At 47.2% G+C, this 16,899-nt stretch overlaps 1 protein-coding gene across 1 annotated transcript in view; it reads left to right on the forward strand.

Moving 5' to 3' along the window:
• The window catches only part of CD2 (CD2 molecule), a 50,048-nt gene that overhangs the window by 18,504 nt on the left and 14,645 nt on the right, over positions 1-16,899 (forward strand). The window contains exons 2-3 of the mRNA XM_075851029.1: positions 6,640-6,969; positions 8,862-9,116. Coding sequence (XP_075707144.1) covers positions 6,640-6,969; positions 8,862-9,116 — 585 coding nt within the window. The remainder of the gene's footprint in view (positions 1-6,639; positions 6,970-8,861; positions 9,117-16,899) is intronic.

Here is a 16,899-nt window from a genome sequence, read left to right on the forward strand (position 1 = left end):
GACACACAGTATTGTATGAGGAGAGAGGAGACACATAGTAATGTATGAGGAGAGAGGAGACACATAGTAATGTATGAGGAGAGAGGAGACACATAGTAATGTATGAGGAGAGAGGAGACACAGTAATGTATGAGGAGAGAGGAGACGAATAGTAATGTATGAGGAGAGAGGAGACACATAATAATGTATGAGGAGAGAGGAGACGAATAGTAATGTATGAGGAGAGTGTAGACACACAGTAATGTATGAGGAGAGAGGAGACACACAGTAATGTATGAGGAGAGAGGAGACACACAGTAATGTATGAGGAGAGAGGAGACACACAGTAATGTATGAGGAGAGGAGACACAGCAATGTATGAGGAGAGAGGAGACACAGTAATGTATGAGGAGAGAGGAGACACACAGTAATGTATGAGGAGAGAGGAGACACACAGTAATGTATGAGGAGAGGAGACACAGCAATGTATGAGGAGAGAGGAGACACATAGTATTGTATGAAGAGAGGAGACGAATAGTAATGTATGAGGAGAGAGGAGACACACAGTAATGTATGAGGAGAGAGGGTACAGTAATGTATGAGGAGAGAGGAGACACACAGTAATGTATGAGGAGACGCTCCTTATTGTATGATTATGGGTTCGCTGTATTGTGTTAGGTTCTAGTTACTAAATGAAACAATGTTTGTGCTATTTGGGCTACTTGTACGGACCTGTCACTGAAATACGCTGCCCTCTTTATCGGATGCCGTTTTCTTTTGTCAGATCTGCTTTATGGAGTTTACCTAAGGGAATGTTCACATGTCGTTTTTTCAGACTTATTTCTGAGCGTAAACGCCTTCAAATACGGCTGGGAAAACGCTAGCAAAATGCCTACAAACAGCTTCATATTGAATTCAATACGAAATACACGGTGGTGTTTACATGAGGAGTATTTTTACGTTGCGGAGTTATGAAGGAGCGTGGCACTTCTTGAGGAGTTTGGAGCTGACTTTCCATTGACTTTATAAAAATCGCTTCAAAAAAAGCTTTAAATGAAAAAAAGCTTAATTTCCAACTTGAAATCAGAGGTTGTTTACCCTTAAAACAGCTCCGTAATTTTCAGCCACTTCTTTTTGTACATGTGAACATACCCTTATTTTAGAGAGCTAGACTCACCATCAGGAGCCAAATTCTGACATCTCCGCGTGACGATTGTGAGTGCAGGGCCATGTACGTTATTAACGGTTCCAGATCAGTGGTTTTCAGCCTGTCGCTCTGCAGCTGTTGCAGAACTTCTATCTTGCTGTGACATTCGCAGACTCATAGGGCATGCTGGGAGTTGTAGTTCTGCAGCAGCTGGAGAGCCACTTGTTGGGGAACACTGTTCTAGAATATAGTAGTCGATACCGGAGGTGCTTCTCCAGGATTTAGAGTTGAACATGGATTCTGATGTACAATCTTCTGTAAACCTTCACATATCCGATAAACCAAAGGAAGCCAAGACAGAGGACTCATAAATGCCTGCATGCAAAATACGGACGCGTCCCGTCATTTGTGGTCGTCTGTGATTCAGGGACTGAGTTTGGAGCATCACTCTCTTCATCAGTAGGACCTCTTTCTCCTGTAGACTTTGGTTTTGGTCACTGGCACTCTTTGGCCTCAGGACCCCAGGGTGTGAGTTGGTTCTCCCCAAACTGATGTCTTCAATAATGTTTGTGGGTTGGATTAAAGTCGAGAGTAACCAGAAGAAGTGGTGTCACTCCAACCGGGCGGATGTGCAGAGTGGTCAGCGATGACTGGAAGACTAAACCGAACCCCAATCAGCTCTGGCACCTGAAACAAATTACACCAAAACCATTTATTGGGTGGGGGTCGGTCACCGCTTTATTAAATGAATCTTGGCCATAGGTTTTGACAGGCGATTTACTTATAACCACCACAAGCCTGGAAGCGTTATTCCTGCCGCCGGACTCCGCCAGACACGTCCTCCTTCCAAGCTACATCACCACCGATTTCCCTGGGACCCACCCGCCAGCTGTGACTTGTTAAAATGGATCAAGAAAATCAACGCACTGAAGAACAGAACAGTAGAAAACAATGAACAGAAACCAATAGAGGAAAGCGGCAGTAACACATCTCGACACGTGGCGCAGGCGGGGAAACTGACCCCTGCTTCTGGGAAAGAGGGATGTGAGTACCCCCTCTAAAATAACCCCATCCCATCGGAGGGTCTATGCCGCTAATGGCTGCTTGGTGGGGTATACCAACTTTCACTGCCTATTACTCCCATCCCCCAAGCAGGTGCCATAATCATATAAAAGGAAGGGGGATACACACCATGCCCATCAGTCAGGGGTCACATGCCATATCTGGTCGTGTACCCTCAGACAAACCACAACACAATTTAGAAATCAAAAGGTCAGAAGTCGGTGCACACATTGAGAAGAAGCTCGGTGAGCACTGACATGTTGGTGCCAGGTTATCACAGCGCCAGTTAAATGCCTACCCAGGCGATCTATCTTCTGAGAATAGAGCCCAGAGCAGAGACAGAACTACCTGGCAGAGCTGGTCCAAGGACAAGCAAGTTCCTTTAAATCATGATATTTCGTAAGTAGAGGTGAAGCTTCTGCAAAATCTGTACCAAGGCGCCCACCTGCCGTGTGCCATTTATAATACTGGTATCTCTTCACGTAGCAGAGGCGCCTTGGGCCCCCCTCAGAAACCAGGGCCTGGTGCAATTGCTGCCTCTGCACCCCTTATAGCTACGCCCTGTCAGTATGAGTACGACACCGAGATAAGTGATCATTCTGCGGGAGTCACATCTCCAGCATCGTGAGGAGATCATTAGTGACCAGTAGTCATCAGACTTCACCAGATACAAGTCATCAGCTCATGAGACTTCTCGGGTCCCCAAGAGACTAAACCCGGACAAAACATCAAAACAACTGGTGAAACTCGCCAATCAGGGTCCGGAATATCTCTGTGATCCCCAGGGAGTACCTATATGGGGGTGCAGGGGTTATGGTCACACCCGGGCCCTGGAGCCTGATGAGGCCCAGAAGGTCCCTCTACTCCATATGGAGACCAGTACTAGAAATGATGCCTGATAGTTGGGGGCCCTGTTACATGTTCTGCATAGGAGCCCCCGAATACCATGACTGCGAGCCCGAGTGAATATGAGAAAGTTCATGAACCCATCTACTTTTACACCCCACCCGTGAGCATTTTTCTGCCCAATTTATTTGTATCGCCTGCATGATTTTAGTTGCGGCATACGTCATAAAAGATTTCCAGGTGTGAGCTCGCCGCGGCATTGGCGATGATTCTATAAATCTCCTGACCGATGCTGCAGCCCTGACTCTTCGCTTTGCATATTTTCGTTGTGTTGACCACCTGCGTTTCCGCTTGAAATGTCGGACCATGACCTCTTCCCCCTTCTCATAGTGCAAAAATGTCAACTCTTCTGTAACCTTCATTGTGGCTTTCTTTCATGTTTGTGGTCTCTATGCACCGACCTTGGCTTTCCGCTGTCCTGTGTATGTAATAAGTTTGTATCGACATTCAAGAAGCCGGAGAAAGAGTCAAGGACACCAGTTTCCTGCATCGCTGACCATGCTTATTGTTACTTGACCACAAACCTATTCCAGTCCCAGACCTCAGTCCTTGACTATGACCCCGTCCTATACTTTGGCACCTCATCCAATACAAGAAGGATCAGGTAAAGACGAAGCGGATGACAACTCTACCCTACTGGATACTGGGGATTACAAGACCAAAAATTACAAGTCCACTTACTAGACCATCAGGGATTAAAAGATCATGTCTGACCACCAGGAGTTACAGAGCCTTCACTGGACCACCAGGGATAATAAGGCTACCACTGGATCACCAGGGATAATACTGCTACCACTGGACCACAAGGGATAATTTGGCTACCACTGGGCCACCAAGGATAATTAGGCTTCCACTGGATCACCAGGGATAATAATGCTACCACTGGACCACCAGGAATAATAAGGTTACCACTGGACCACAAGGGATAATAAGGCCAACACTGGACCACCAGGGATAATAATGCTACCACTGGACCTCCAGGGATACTAAGGCTTCCACTGGTTTACCATGGATCATAATGCTACCACTGAACCACCAGGAATAATAAGGCTACCACTGGACCACCAGGAATAATAAGGCTACCACTGGACCACCAGGGATAAGGCCACTACGTGACCACCAGGGATAATAATGCTACCACTGGATCACCAGGGATAATAATGCTATCACTGGACCTCCAGGGATACTAAGGCTTCCACTGGATCACCAGGGATAGTAATGTTACCACTGGACCACCAGGAATAATAAGGCTACCACTGGACCACCAGGGATAATAAGGCCACCATTGGACCACCAGGGATAATAATGCTACCACTGGACCACCAGGGATAATAATGCTACCACTGGACCTCCAGGGATACTAAGGCTTCCACTGGATTACCATGGATTATAATGCTACCACTGGACCACCAGGAATAATAAGGCTACCACTGGACCACCAGGGATAATAATGCTACCACTGGATCACCAGGGATAATAATGCTACCACTGGACCTCCAGGGATACTAAGGCTTCCACTGGATTACCATGGATCATAATGCTACCACTGGACCACCAGGAATAATAATGCTACCACTGGACCACCAGGAATAATAAGGCTACCACTGGACCACCAGGAATAATAAGGCTACCACTGGACCACCAAGGATAATAAGGCTTCCACTGGATCACCAGGGATGATAATGCTACCACTGGACCACCAGGAATAATAAGGCTACCACTCGACCACCAGGAATAATAAGGCTACCACTGGACCACCAAGGATAATAAGGCCACCACTGGACCACCAAGGATAATAAGGCCACCACTGGACCACCAAGGATAATAAGGCTTCCACTGGATCACCAGGGATAATAAGGCTACCACTGGACCACCAAGGATAATAAGGCTACCACTGGACCACCAGGAATAATAAGGCTACCACTGGACCACCAAGGATAATAAGGCCACCACTGGACCACCAAGGATAATAAGGCTTCCACTGGATCACCAGGGATGATAATGCTACCACTGGACCACCAGGAATAATAAGGCTACTACTGGACCATCAGGAATAATAAGGCTACCACTGGACCACCAGGAATAATAAGTCTACCACTGGACCACCAGGGATAATAAGGCCACCACTGTACCCCCAGGGATAATTTGGCTACCACTGGACCAGCAGGGATAATAATGCTACCACTGGACCACCAGGGATAATAATGCTACCACTGGACCAGCAGGGATAATAAGGCTACCACTGGACCACCAGTGATTATAAGGCTACCACTGGACAACCAGGGATAATAAGGCTACCACTGGACCACCAGGAAGAATAAAGCTACTACTAGACCACCAGGGATAATGAGGCTACCACTGGATCACCAGGGATAATAAGGCTACTACTAGACCACCAGGTATAATAATGCTACCACTGGACCAGCAGGCATTGCTCTGATGAGGCACAAGTCATGCTATTGACCATACAATGTTAGAGACCAAATCTTTCGCTGACTATTATTAACCATACCACTCACCATAAAGGACTGGATCATGACTGTACCACTTCCAACCAAATACTGACAAATCTACCACCTATATTGTGTCATGTGTATGTAGCTCCTGTACTGTGTGACATCATCATCATATATGGCCGCTGGTGATGTCATAGTTTGAGGTCTTGTTAGTTTGGATCCTCATTAAAGCTTTAGAACTGGGGCCAGGAAGTTTCAGTTTGTACCATTTTTTGGATATTAGCTATATGTCTTCCCCACCCCCACAGATTTGTGCTGTCATTGTTCTGAGAATGTTTTCTCGGGGTGTGGAGGTGTCAGGCAGGACGTGGTCACAGCGGTGGAAGGACACAATGCTGACGTCCATGCTTTGTGGGTTTCATAAAAGATACTTGGTAATAACTATTCTAGACGGTGGAAGGAAAACTCCTGTCCTCAATCTATCCCTGAAGACACCACCACAAGGATGGGACAAGCCCGTGTGTGCAGCCCCTGATGCCGCAGTCCTTCCTGCTGCCGGAGTGGAATCTATAGGTGGAACACTTCAGCTCTTTTACAGGACTCATCCAGTCTGATAGAAATAAAGTTCCATCATTGTATAATGAAAAGGTCCGCAACTTACTAATATGCTTTGTGTATCACATCCTCACCATTTTTCAGATTTATGCTTGTTGTCAGTGAATGGAAACAATTATATCTGCTGAAAACCTGTCCTAACCCTGTCCTGCTCACACAGCTGTTGGGCTTGTTACAATGTATCAGTGTAGGTAAAATGTATCTCTCTAAAGTTCAGACTGTGTAGCTCACTGACAGCAAGCAGACATATTAGGAATGGTGATGAAGTGAAAGTAACTAAATCTATTAGAAAGTTGCAACATTTTTCATTCTATAACGCGAAAGCTTCTACTCCTTTCCTTCCATGATTCTCTGTTATCACCCCATCCCCTCCCCCACCCTTAGCTGATTACTATATTCTGCTCGCTTGCTGTCAGTTTTGTCGGCTGTAATTTATATCGATATGATTGTGATATGTGGATCCTTTACTTGCAGCCATTGTCCAGGACGTATACGCGGCTAGTGGAGGGAAGATTGTGATTCCCCTGGACACGAGACTCGAGCACACAAGTGGCGTAATATGTAATAAGTATACATGGACATTCCTGGGCTCGGGACCCTACATCAGAAGACTGGCCGGTGGAAAGGAGAATTGTATCAGAGATGACTGCACTAATGAGACAAGACCTCGCTGCTCACTGTCCGGTAATGGAAGCCTGCAGCTCTATGATGTGAAGCCGGATGATGCTGGAGAATACACCATCGCCACCTACCACATCAGCAGAGCAAAAAACACAGAGGTCACCTTCAACCTTCATGTTCTGGGTGAGTCCATAAACTAGAAACCTTCAGATTGCCAATCCTGGCCACCTATTGCTGCCACTAGGGGGCGATCCGTATACTGTAGTATAAGGCCGAGTTCACACTGAGATTTTTTTGCACAGAAACCGCGTTGGACGCCGCACCAAAAAACAGCCGAATGGGAGGCAGTCGTTTTTTTCCCGCGAGCAGAAAAAACGCTCACGGTTTAAAGAAGCGCCATGCTCTTCCTTCAGGCGTTTCTGTCTCTGACCTCCCATTGACATCAATGGGAGGCAGAGAAAACGTTTTTTGCTGCATTTTTTTGCCCGAGTTACTCAATGGCCGCAGTAGAAAAACTCTGCAAAAAAAACACGGCAAAGAGAGTGCAGACAGGTCAAAATCTGCCTCAAAATTCTTGCCTGCCAAAAACTCTGTGTGGACAGGGTCAAAGGCTCCTATTGACCGGAGCAGCAACCTCAGACAGGTCATCCCTCTGTGGGGGCATTAGGAAGCCAGGAAGGTGAGTATACGGAACGTATCTGATCAGGGATCATCCCCCTCACCTAGCAGCCGCCTGTAGTTCTTGTTTCTCTACATTGGGCCTCTCTGTAAAAGTTCAGAAACCTCCTTATTAACCCAAAAAATCAACCTCGAATAATACAGCAAATACTAGACAAAGAGAAGGGAGGAAAAGGGGGGGATGCAGCTGCAGCAGTAAGACATTGAGGGGTGAGAGTGCGGGAAGGAGGAGGAGTCATGTTACTGTGAGAGGGGAGGAGCAGGGAGGAGATATGTGATTGGCACAAAGGAGGAGCCGCCCGCTCAGCACACCAGGAGGAGCCGCCCGCTCAGCACACCAGGAGGAGCCGCCCGCTCAGCACACCTGGAGGAGCCGCCCGCTCAGCACACCAGGAGGAGCCGCCCGCTCAGCACACCAGGAGGAGCCGCCTGCTCAGCACACCAGGAGGAGCCGCCTGCTCAGCACACCAGGAGGAGCCGCCCGCTCAGCACACCAGGAGGAGCCGCCCGCTCAGCACACCAGGAGGAGCCGCCCGCTCAGCACACCAGGAGGAGCCGCCCGCTCAGCACACCAGGAGGAGCCGCCCGCTCAGCACAGCTATAGAGAGAAAATTAACCAACATCTAGAGGTTACCAACATCTGCCGCTGCCTGAGGGGGGATGGGGAGTTGTGTCTGGTAATAATAAGTGCGCAGGGAAACAGGCAGCAGAATTCTTACCAAGTCTATTAGTGAAAAGCTCCAAATATTATCTGCTGCAGGTCGTAGCCGTAAACTCTTTCCAGATCCCCTTATCATCAGGGACCCGTATTCTGTACAGCAGCAGATATCAGGTGGGTTACAATGACTCTCCTGCTCCATACTTTAGTCCCACAATGGAGGACATTATCCAGATTATCCTGTGATACATTTATATCTTGACACGTCGTATAATAATGGTCAATAGGCCGGTTTCCAGGACTCATGTTTACAATCCTTAGATCAGTGCATGAGCTAATCCTTAAAGGAACACTCCAGATAAAACTGATACAATGTGTTATGTCAAGTGCAAGGTCTAAGGGGGCGGAGCATGACCCAAAGATTCAAAGAACACCAAAGAGAGAATGATGGGTCTTGCTCCGCCCCTCAGGCCCTGCACTCAGCATAACACAGTGTATCCGTTTCCCCGGAGTGTTCCTTTAAAGACAGTTCTGAGCAGGAAGCCCCTGTTCACATACAATATATCACATGGGACATGTAGCCCCTATAAGCTGGAACGTCTCTGGCTTAGGAGAATGAGGTCTCCACAGCATTACAGAATCCTCTTATTGCAGGTTGTAGTGTAGCCTGTGCCTGAGCTGTCCCTATACTTCTATATTGTCCCGGTAATCTCCTGGACCTGTCTCTCCCCCCTGTTAGATGCCGTCTCACAGCCGGACGTCAGTCTCTTGTGTCTCGCGGATGGTCAGCCAGTAATTTCCTGCTTTGCAGTGAACGGGACGAAGATCTCAACCTCCATAATATCAAATGGAGAATTATTACTGAAAAAGTCTGTATCTGAGGGGTACGAGAAATACTTCACCGTGTCATCATCGGCCCCCTGGAACGTCAGCTGCTCCATATCAAACAAGATCAGCCAGAAAACCACCAATGTCCTGTACAACATGTGTCCTGGTGAGTAGAGGGCCGGGTGAGTGTGTGTGTGTGTGTGTGTGTGTGTGTGTATATATATATATACTCAGGAAATCCCACCGTCTTCTTACACATTAAACTTAACCTTTAAAACTGTTTAGAAAATGTTTGGCCAACAATGGGTGAAAATGATCCGAATTACTGAGGTTTTCTACATTGAGGCCCCGGATGTTCTTGGGCTCGTCAGCGATGACAAGTGTCCAGTCCTGAGAATATTGAGTATTTTGAGGTTAATTTTTAAGATGCCAAAAGAAGCTCAAGGCAAATACTTTCCTCTATTCATGGGGTGATCTCATATAACCTGATGGGGCCACAGTGGTGTCATGTCTCTCCTCTATTCCTGGGATGATCTCATGTAACCTGATGGGGCCACAGTGGTGTCATGTCTCTCCTCTATTCCTGGGGTGATCTCATGTAACCTGATGGGGCCACAGTGGTGTCATGTGTCTCCTCTATTCCTGCGATGATCTCATGTAACCTGATGGGGCCACAGTGGTGTCATGTGTCTCCTCTATTCCTGGGGTGATCTCATGTAACCTGATGGGGCGACAGTGGTGTCCTGTCTCTCCTCTATTCCTGGGGTGATCTCATGTAACCTGATAGGGCCACAGTGGTGTCACGCCTCTCCTCTATTCCTGGGGTGATCTCATGTAACCTGATGGGACCACAGAGGTGTCATGTCCCTCCTCTATTCCTGGGGTGATCTCATGTAACCTGATGGGGCCACAGTGATGTCATGTCTCTCCTCTATTCCTGCGATGATCTCATGTAACCTGATGGGGCCACAGTGGTGTCATGTCTCTCCTCTATTCCTGGGGTGATCTCATGTAACCTGATGGGACCACAGTGGTGTCATGTCCCTCCTCTATTCCTGGGGTGATCTCATGTAACCTGATGGGGCCACAGTGGTGTCATGTCTCTCCTCTATTCCTGGGATCATCTCATGTAACCTGATGGGGCCACAGTGGTGTCATGTCTCTCCTCTATTCCTGGGGTGATCTCGTGTAACCTGATGGGGCCACAGTGGTGTCATGTCCCTCCTCTGTTCCTGGGGTGATCTCATGTAACCTGATGGGGCCACAGTGGTGTCATGTGTCTCCTCTATTCCTGGGGTGATCTCATGTAACCTGATGGGACCACAGTGGTGTCATGTCTCTCCTCTATTCCTGGGGTGATCTCATGTAACCTGATGGGACCACAGTGGTGTCATGTCCCTCCTCTATTCCTGGGGTGATCTCATGTAACCTGATGGGGCCACAGTGGTGTCATGTCTCTCCTCTATTCCTGGGGTGATCTCATGTAACCTGATGGGGCCACAGTGGTGTCATGTCCCTCCTCTATTCCTGGGGTGATCTCATGTAACCTGATGGGGCCACAGTGGTGTCATGTCCCTCCTCTATTCCTGGGGTGATCTCATGTAACCTGATGGGGCCACAGTGGTGTCATGTCTCTCCTCTATTCCTGGGGTGATTTCATGTAACCTGATGGGGCCACAGTGGTGTCATGTGTCTCCTCTATTCCTGGGGTGATCTCATGTAACCTGATGGGACCACAGTGGTGTCATGTCTCTCCTCTATTCCTGTAGTGATCTCATGTAACCTGATGGGGCCACAGTGGTGTCATGTCTCTCCTCTATTCCTGGGGTGATTTCATGTAACCTGATGGGATCACAGTGGTGTCATGTCTCTCCTCTATTCCTGGGGTGATCTCATGTAACCTGATGGGGCCACAGTGGTGTCATGTCTCTCCTCTATTCCTGGGGTGATCTCATGTAACCTGATAGGACCACAGTGGTGTCATGTCTCTCCTCTATTCCTGGGGTGATTTCATGTAACCTGATGGGATCACAGTGGTGTCATGTCCCTCCTCTATTCCTGGAGTGATCTCATGTAACCTGATGGGGCCACAGTGGTGTCATGTCCCTCCTCTATTCCTGGGGTGATTTCATGTAACCTGATGGGATCACAGTGGTGTCATGTCTCTCCTCTATTCCTGGGGTGATCTCATGTAACCTGATGGGGCCACAGTGGTGTCATGTCTCTCCTCTATTCCTGGGGTGATCTCATGTAACCTGATGGGGCCACAGTGGTGTCATGTCTGTCCTCTATTCCTGGGGTGATCTCATGTAACCTGATGGGGCCACAGTGATGTCATGTCTCTCCTCTATTCCTGGGGTGATATATTTTTTTTAAATTATTATTATTATTATTATTATTATTATTATATATTTAATCTTTTAGTTTTTCTTTTTAAAAAAAGTTTGTTTTTTTAAAAAAATAATTAAAAAAGGGGGAGGGGGTCAAAAGAAGAAGAACGAGAGAAAATCTTGAGAATCAAAGGCAGGGAGGAGTTTTCACCATTTCCCCACGTACTATCCCATTTCTTCATTTCTCCCTTGGTTAGATTCATTCATTTATGGCAGGAGGATCCGGGGATCTCCACTTCCTAACAATGACCAGTTTTGCCAGGAATAACAGTCCATCAATCATGAACTTTAACTCAACAGAACCTTCCAGAACCCTCTGTGCAGCCGAGTATCGCATACAATACAGTGAGAGGTACTGCTACGCCTAGCCGGCTCCGGACCATATGCAATAGATCCGTATTACTATATGAACACCTATTACATACGGCATTATTTCTGAGGCCCGTTTTTTGTAAGAGGGCCGGGATATAGTATAATCTATACATCATATTAACTTGTGTCCATCTATGCTTAATATTAAGTGAAACTATTTTCATATTTTTGGAGATACAGTGAAGGAAGTAAGTATTTGATCCCTTGCTGATTTTGTAAGTTTGCCCACTGTCAAAGTCATGAACAGTCTAGAATTTTTAGGCTGGGTTAATTTTACCAGTGAGAGATAGATTATATAAAAAAAACAGAAAATCACATTGTCAGAATGATCTCTATTTATTTGCATTGTGCACAGAGAAATAAGTATGTGACCCCCTACCAACCATTAAGAGTTCAGCCTCCTCCAGACCAGTTACTGCTCCAAATCAACTTGGTGCCTGCATTATAGACAGCTCTTACATGGTCACCTGTATAAAAGACTCCTGTCCACAGACTCAATGATCAGTCTGACTCTAACCTCTACAACATGGGCAAGACCAAAGAGCTTTCTAAGGATGTCAGGGACAAGATCATAGACCTGCACAAGGCTGGAATGGGCTACAAAACCATAAGTAAGACGCTGGGTGAGAAGGAGACAACTGTTGGTGCAATAGTAAGAAAATGGAAGACATACAAAATGACTGTCAATCCACATCCATCTGGGGCTCCATGCAAAATCTCACCTCGTGGGGTATCCTTGATCCTGAGGAAGGTGAGAGCTCAACCGAAAACTACACGGGGGGAACTTGTTAATGATCTCAAGGCAACTGGGACCACAGTCACCAAGAAAACCATTGGTAACACATTACGCCGTAATGGATTAAAATCCTGCAGTGCCCGCAAGGTCCCCCTGCTCAAGAAGGCACATGTACAGGCCCCTCTGAAGTTTGCAAATGAACATCTGGATGATTCTGAGAGTGATTGGGAGAAGGTGCTGTGGTCAGATGAGACTAAAATTGAGCTCTTTGGCATTAACTCAACTCGCCGTGTTTGGAGGAAGAGAAATGCTGCCTATGACCCAAAGAACACCGTCCCCACTGTCAAGCATGGAGGTGGAAACATTATGTTTTGGGGGTGTTTCTCTGCTAAGGGCACAGGACTACTTCACCGCATCAATGGGAGAATGGATGGAGCCATGTACCGTCAAATCCTGAGTGACAACCTCCTTCCCTCCACCAGGACATTAAAAATGACTCGTGGCTGGGTCTTCCAGCACGACAATGACCCGAAACATACAGCCAAGGCAACAAAGGAGTGGCTCAAAAAGAAGCACATTAATGTCATGGAGTGGCCTAGCCAGTCTCCAGACCTTAATCCCATAGAAAACTTATGGAGGGAGCTGAAGATCCGAGTTGCCAAGCGACAGCCTCGAAATCTTAATGATTTACAGGTGATCTGCAAAGAGGAGTGGGCCAAAATTCCATCTAACATGTGTGCAAATCTCATCATCAACTACAAAAAACGTCTAACTGCTGTGCTTGCCAACAAGGGTTTTGCCACCAAGTATTAAGTCTTGTTTGCCCAAGGGATCAAATACTTATTTCTCTGTGCACAATGCAAATAAATATATATCATTTTGACAATGTGATTTTCTGTTTTTTTTTTATATATAATCTATCTCTCACTGGTAAAATTAACCTAGCCTAAAAATTCTAGACTGTTCATGTCTCTGACAGCGGGCAAACTTACAAAATCAGCAAGGGATCAAATACTTATTTCCTTCACTGTATTTTCCCAACTTTTCTTATCCAATGAGTTCACCGAGTTCTTCTCCAACTAGGAACTTATAAATTAGTGAACGTGAATGTCTAGACCTACTAAGTTCAATCAATAATTCAGTCCCCAATGTGCAGAGACTTTAACACCTTAATGACCGCCGATTAGCCTTTTCACGGCGGTCATTAATGGGCTTTATTCTACAGTGCCGTTATTCCACGGCGCTGCATTAGAATAAATTAAACAGAGGAGGGAGCTGAGGGCTGGGAGCGTCCCTGCTCTCCTGGGTGAGATCGATATTAGTATCAATCTCACCCGTTTAACCGCTCAGATGCGGTGCATAATAGCGAGCGCCGCATCTGAGTGGTTTTGGAGAGAGGGAGGGGGGAGCTCCCTCTCATCCCACGACACCCGGCGATAAGATCACCGAGTGTCAGTGTCTCCGATGGCAGCCGGGGGCCTAATAAAGGCCCCCAGGTCTGCCTGTGGTGAATGCCTGCTAGGTCATGCAGGAGGCCTAGCAGATGCCTGTCTGTTTTAAACGGACAGGCAGTAATACGCTGTAATACAAAAGTATTTCAGTGTATTATAATAGCGATCGGAGGATAGGGAAGTCCCCTAGTGGGACTAGTAAAAAAGTAAAAAAAGTTTAATAAAGTTAATATAAAAAAATGTGAAAAAAAAAAATGAAAAACCCAGCTTTTCCCCTTACAAACTGCTTTACTATTACAAAAACACACTAAAGCAAAAAAGTTACGCATATTTGGTATCGCCGCGTCCAAAACGACCCCAACTACAAATCTATTACATTATTTAACCTGCACTGTGAACGCCGTAAAAAATAAAATAAAAAACTTTGGAAGAATTCCTGTTTTCTGTTAATCCTGACTTTAAAAAAATTTGATAAAAAGTGATCAAAAAGTCGCATCTACTCTCAAATGGTACCAATAAAAACTACAAGTCGTCCCGCAAAAAACAAGACCTTATACAGCTATGCCGACGCAAAAATAAAAAAGTTATATCTCTTCGAATGTGACAATGGAGAAATGTAAAAAATGGCTTGGACATTAGGGCCCAGAATGCCAGCAGGGGGAAGGGGTTAAACAGAAGTTTATTGACCTCTTTTTTCATATGCAGGAGACATTTGACGGTATCTGAAATAATATTTCTTACCCGCCCCACATTTATTTTGAATCTCTGAGAAATATAATGACTGTCCCTCTGAGTGATCCCGTGTCTAACCCAGAATTCTAGATTAGTCAATTTATTAAATTGACTAAAATACCTATGTACCTGTCACGATGCGGGGTGTGGATCCACTGGGTCGTACCACGTAGCGGGGTGGCAGCTGGCCAAACAGGTAAAGTACAGAGTTCAATAGTTCAGTGAGGATACCTGAGGCAACCTAGACAGTAGCAAGTCAGGTACGTCTGGGACCAGGCGGCAGGAAGACGTCAGGTGAGGAGCTGCAGACCAGGCGTAGACCGCAGCACAATAGGGCAACAGCACGGCACTAGAACTGGGTAACACTGAAACAGGATACAGGAACAAAGTACACTGGGAAACTGGAAGACACTGGGAGACCATTAGCACGACAAACTTTGGGTAACAAACAATGCTCTGGCAAGGAACAAGAGGGCAGAGCCCTTTTTATAGCCCAGGGCATCCTGGGCAAGATTGCAGACTTCCAATATGCGCGCACTGGCCCTTTAAGATCGTGCACGTGAGGGCGCGTGTGCACTCCGGAGACAGTCTCGATGTCCGGAAGTGAGTGCCGGCGCCTCACAGGAGGACGACACTACACAGAGGTAGGATGTCCATGGCCACGGCCGTCGAGGGTTAAGTCAGAACGATGGTCCGTGACCATAGACGTTTCAGTACCTATTGTCATGGTCTGTGGGTATGTGGACCCACTAGGCCGCACCGCCGTAGCGGGGAGGCAGCTGGCCAAACAGAGCACCCCAGCAATACAAAGTCCCGCACTAGGGTACCTGAATAGTCCAGACAGTAGCCGATGCTTTGGCACGAATGGAGGTGGGTGCAGCAGGTTACGCCAGAAGTGGCGGCTGACAGCAGGTGCCGCAGGTTGCGCCAGACGTGGCGGATCACACTGGATGTGGAAGATGACACAGGACGTGGCATACGACAGCAGTTGCAGTGAAAACACGACTCCAACACTACAGGCTCAAGAACACAGCACAGGATACAGGAAACAGGGCACGTGTAACAGGAACGAGATGACACTAAGGGACCATTTGCAAGACTGACATGGGATGAACTAACCATGCTCAGGCAAGGATCAGATTGACAGGGCCCCTTTTACAGTCCAGGTAATCATGGTAGCAATTAGTCAATCTAAAACATGTGTGCGCTCTGGCTCATCAAGGCCAGGAATGAGCTCGAGCGAGCACCCTAGTGGTTGTGGTCACTGCAGGACAGGACGGCCGCATGTGCTTGCATCTCTGGGGAGGAAGACATCTGCAGAATAATAAGAGCCTGCGGTCAGCGACCGTGGACTTTACAGTATCCCCCCTCTTACGCCCCCTCTTCTTGGGGCCAGAGCGAGCGAGTTCTCTTCCGGCTCCCAGGACCTCTCCTCAGAACCAAACCCTCTCCAGTCCACTAAATAGAAAGTCCTTCCTCCTACCCTTTTGCAGTCCAGGATCTCCCTCAACTCAAACACATCATATGAACAAGCAATTGCGGGACTGGGAGTCTTAGGGTATGTTCACACGGCGGGGGTCCGTAACGGCTGAAATTACGGGGATGTTTCAGCCTGAAAACATCCCCGTAATTTCAGCCGTACCGGCATGTGCAGGCGCTTGAACGCCGCGTCCATTACGGACGTAATTAGCGCTGCTATTCATTGGAGTCAATGAATAGCGGCTCCAATTACGGCCAAAGAAGTGACAGGACACTTCTTTGACGCGGGCGTCTATTTACGCGCCGTCATTTGACAGCGGCGCGTAAATATACGCCTCGTGTGAACAGACAAACGTCTGCCCATTGCTTTCAATGGGCAGATGTTTGTCAGCGCTATTGAGGCGCTATTTTCAGACGTAATTCGGGGCAAAAACGCCCGAATTACGTCCGTAAATAGGCCGTGTGAACATACCCTTACTGTAGCGGTTCAGGACCACAGGCTTCAGGAGAGACACATGAAAGGAGTTGGGGATTCTGAGGCTAGGAGGCAGCCGAAGCTTACAGGAGACAGGGTTTATCTGTTGCAATATCTCAAAAGGTCCAAGGAACGTGGGGGCAAACTTGTATGAAGGCACCTTTAAACGAATGTTCCGTGAGGACAGCCAGACTTTGGTACCTGGAAGATACTGAGGCGGCTCTCTTCTTTTTATATCTACTTTTCGCTTCATGCGATCGACTGCTAGCAAAATAGAAATAGAGGTTTGTTGCCAGATTTGCAGAAAGTCCCCA

This window comes from Rhinoderma darwinii, chromosome 2, assembly GCF_050947455.1.
Source record: "Rhinoderma darwinii isolate aRhiDar2 chromosome 2, aRhiDar2.hap1, whole genome shotgun sequence".
In the NCBI taxonomy this organism is placed as follows: domain Eukaryota; kingdom Metazoa; phylum Chordata; class Amphibia; order Anura; family Rhinodermatidae; genus Rhinoderma; species Rhinoderma darwinii.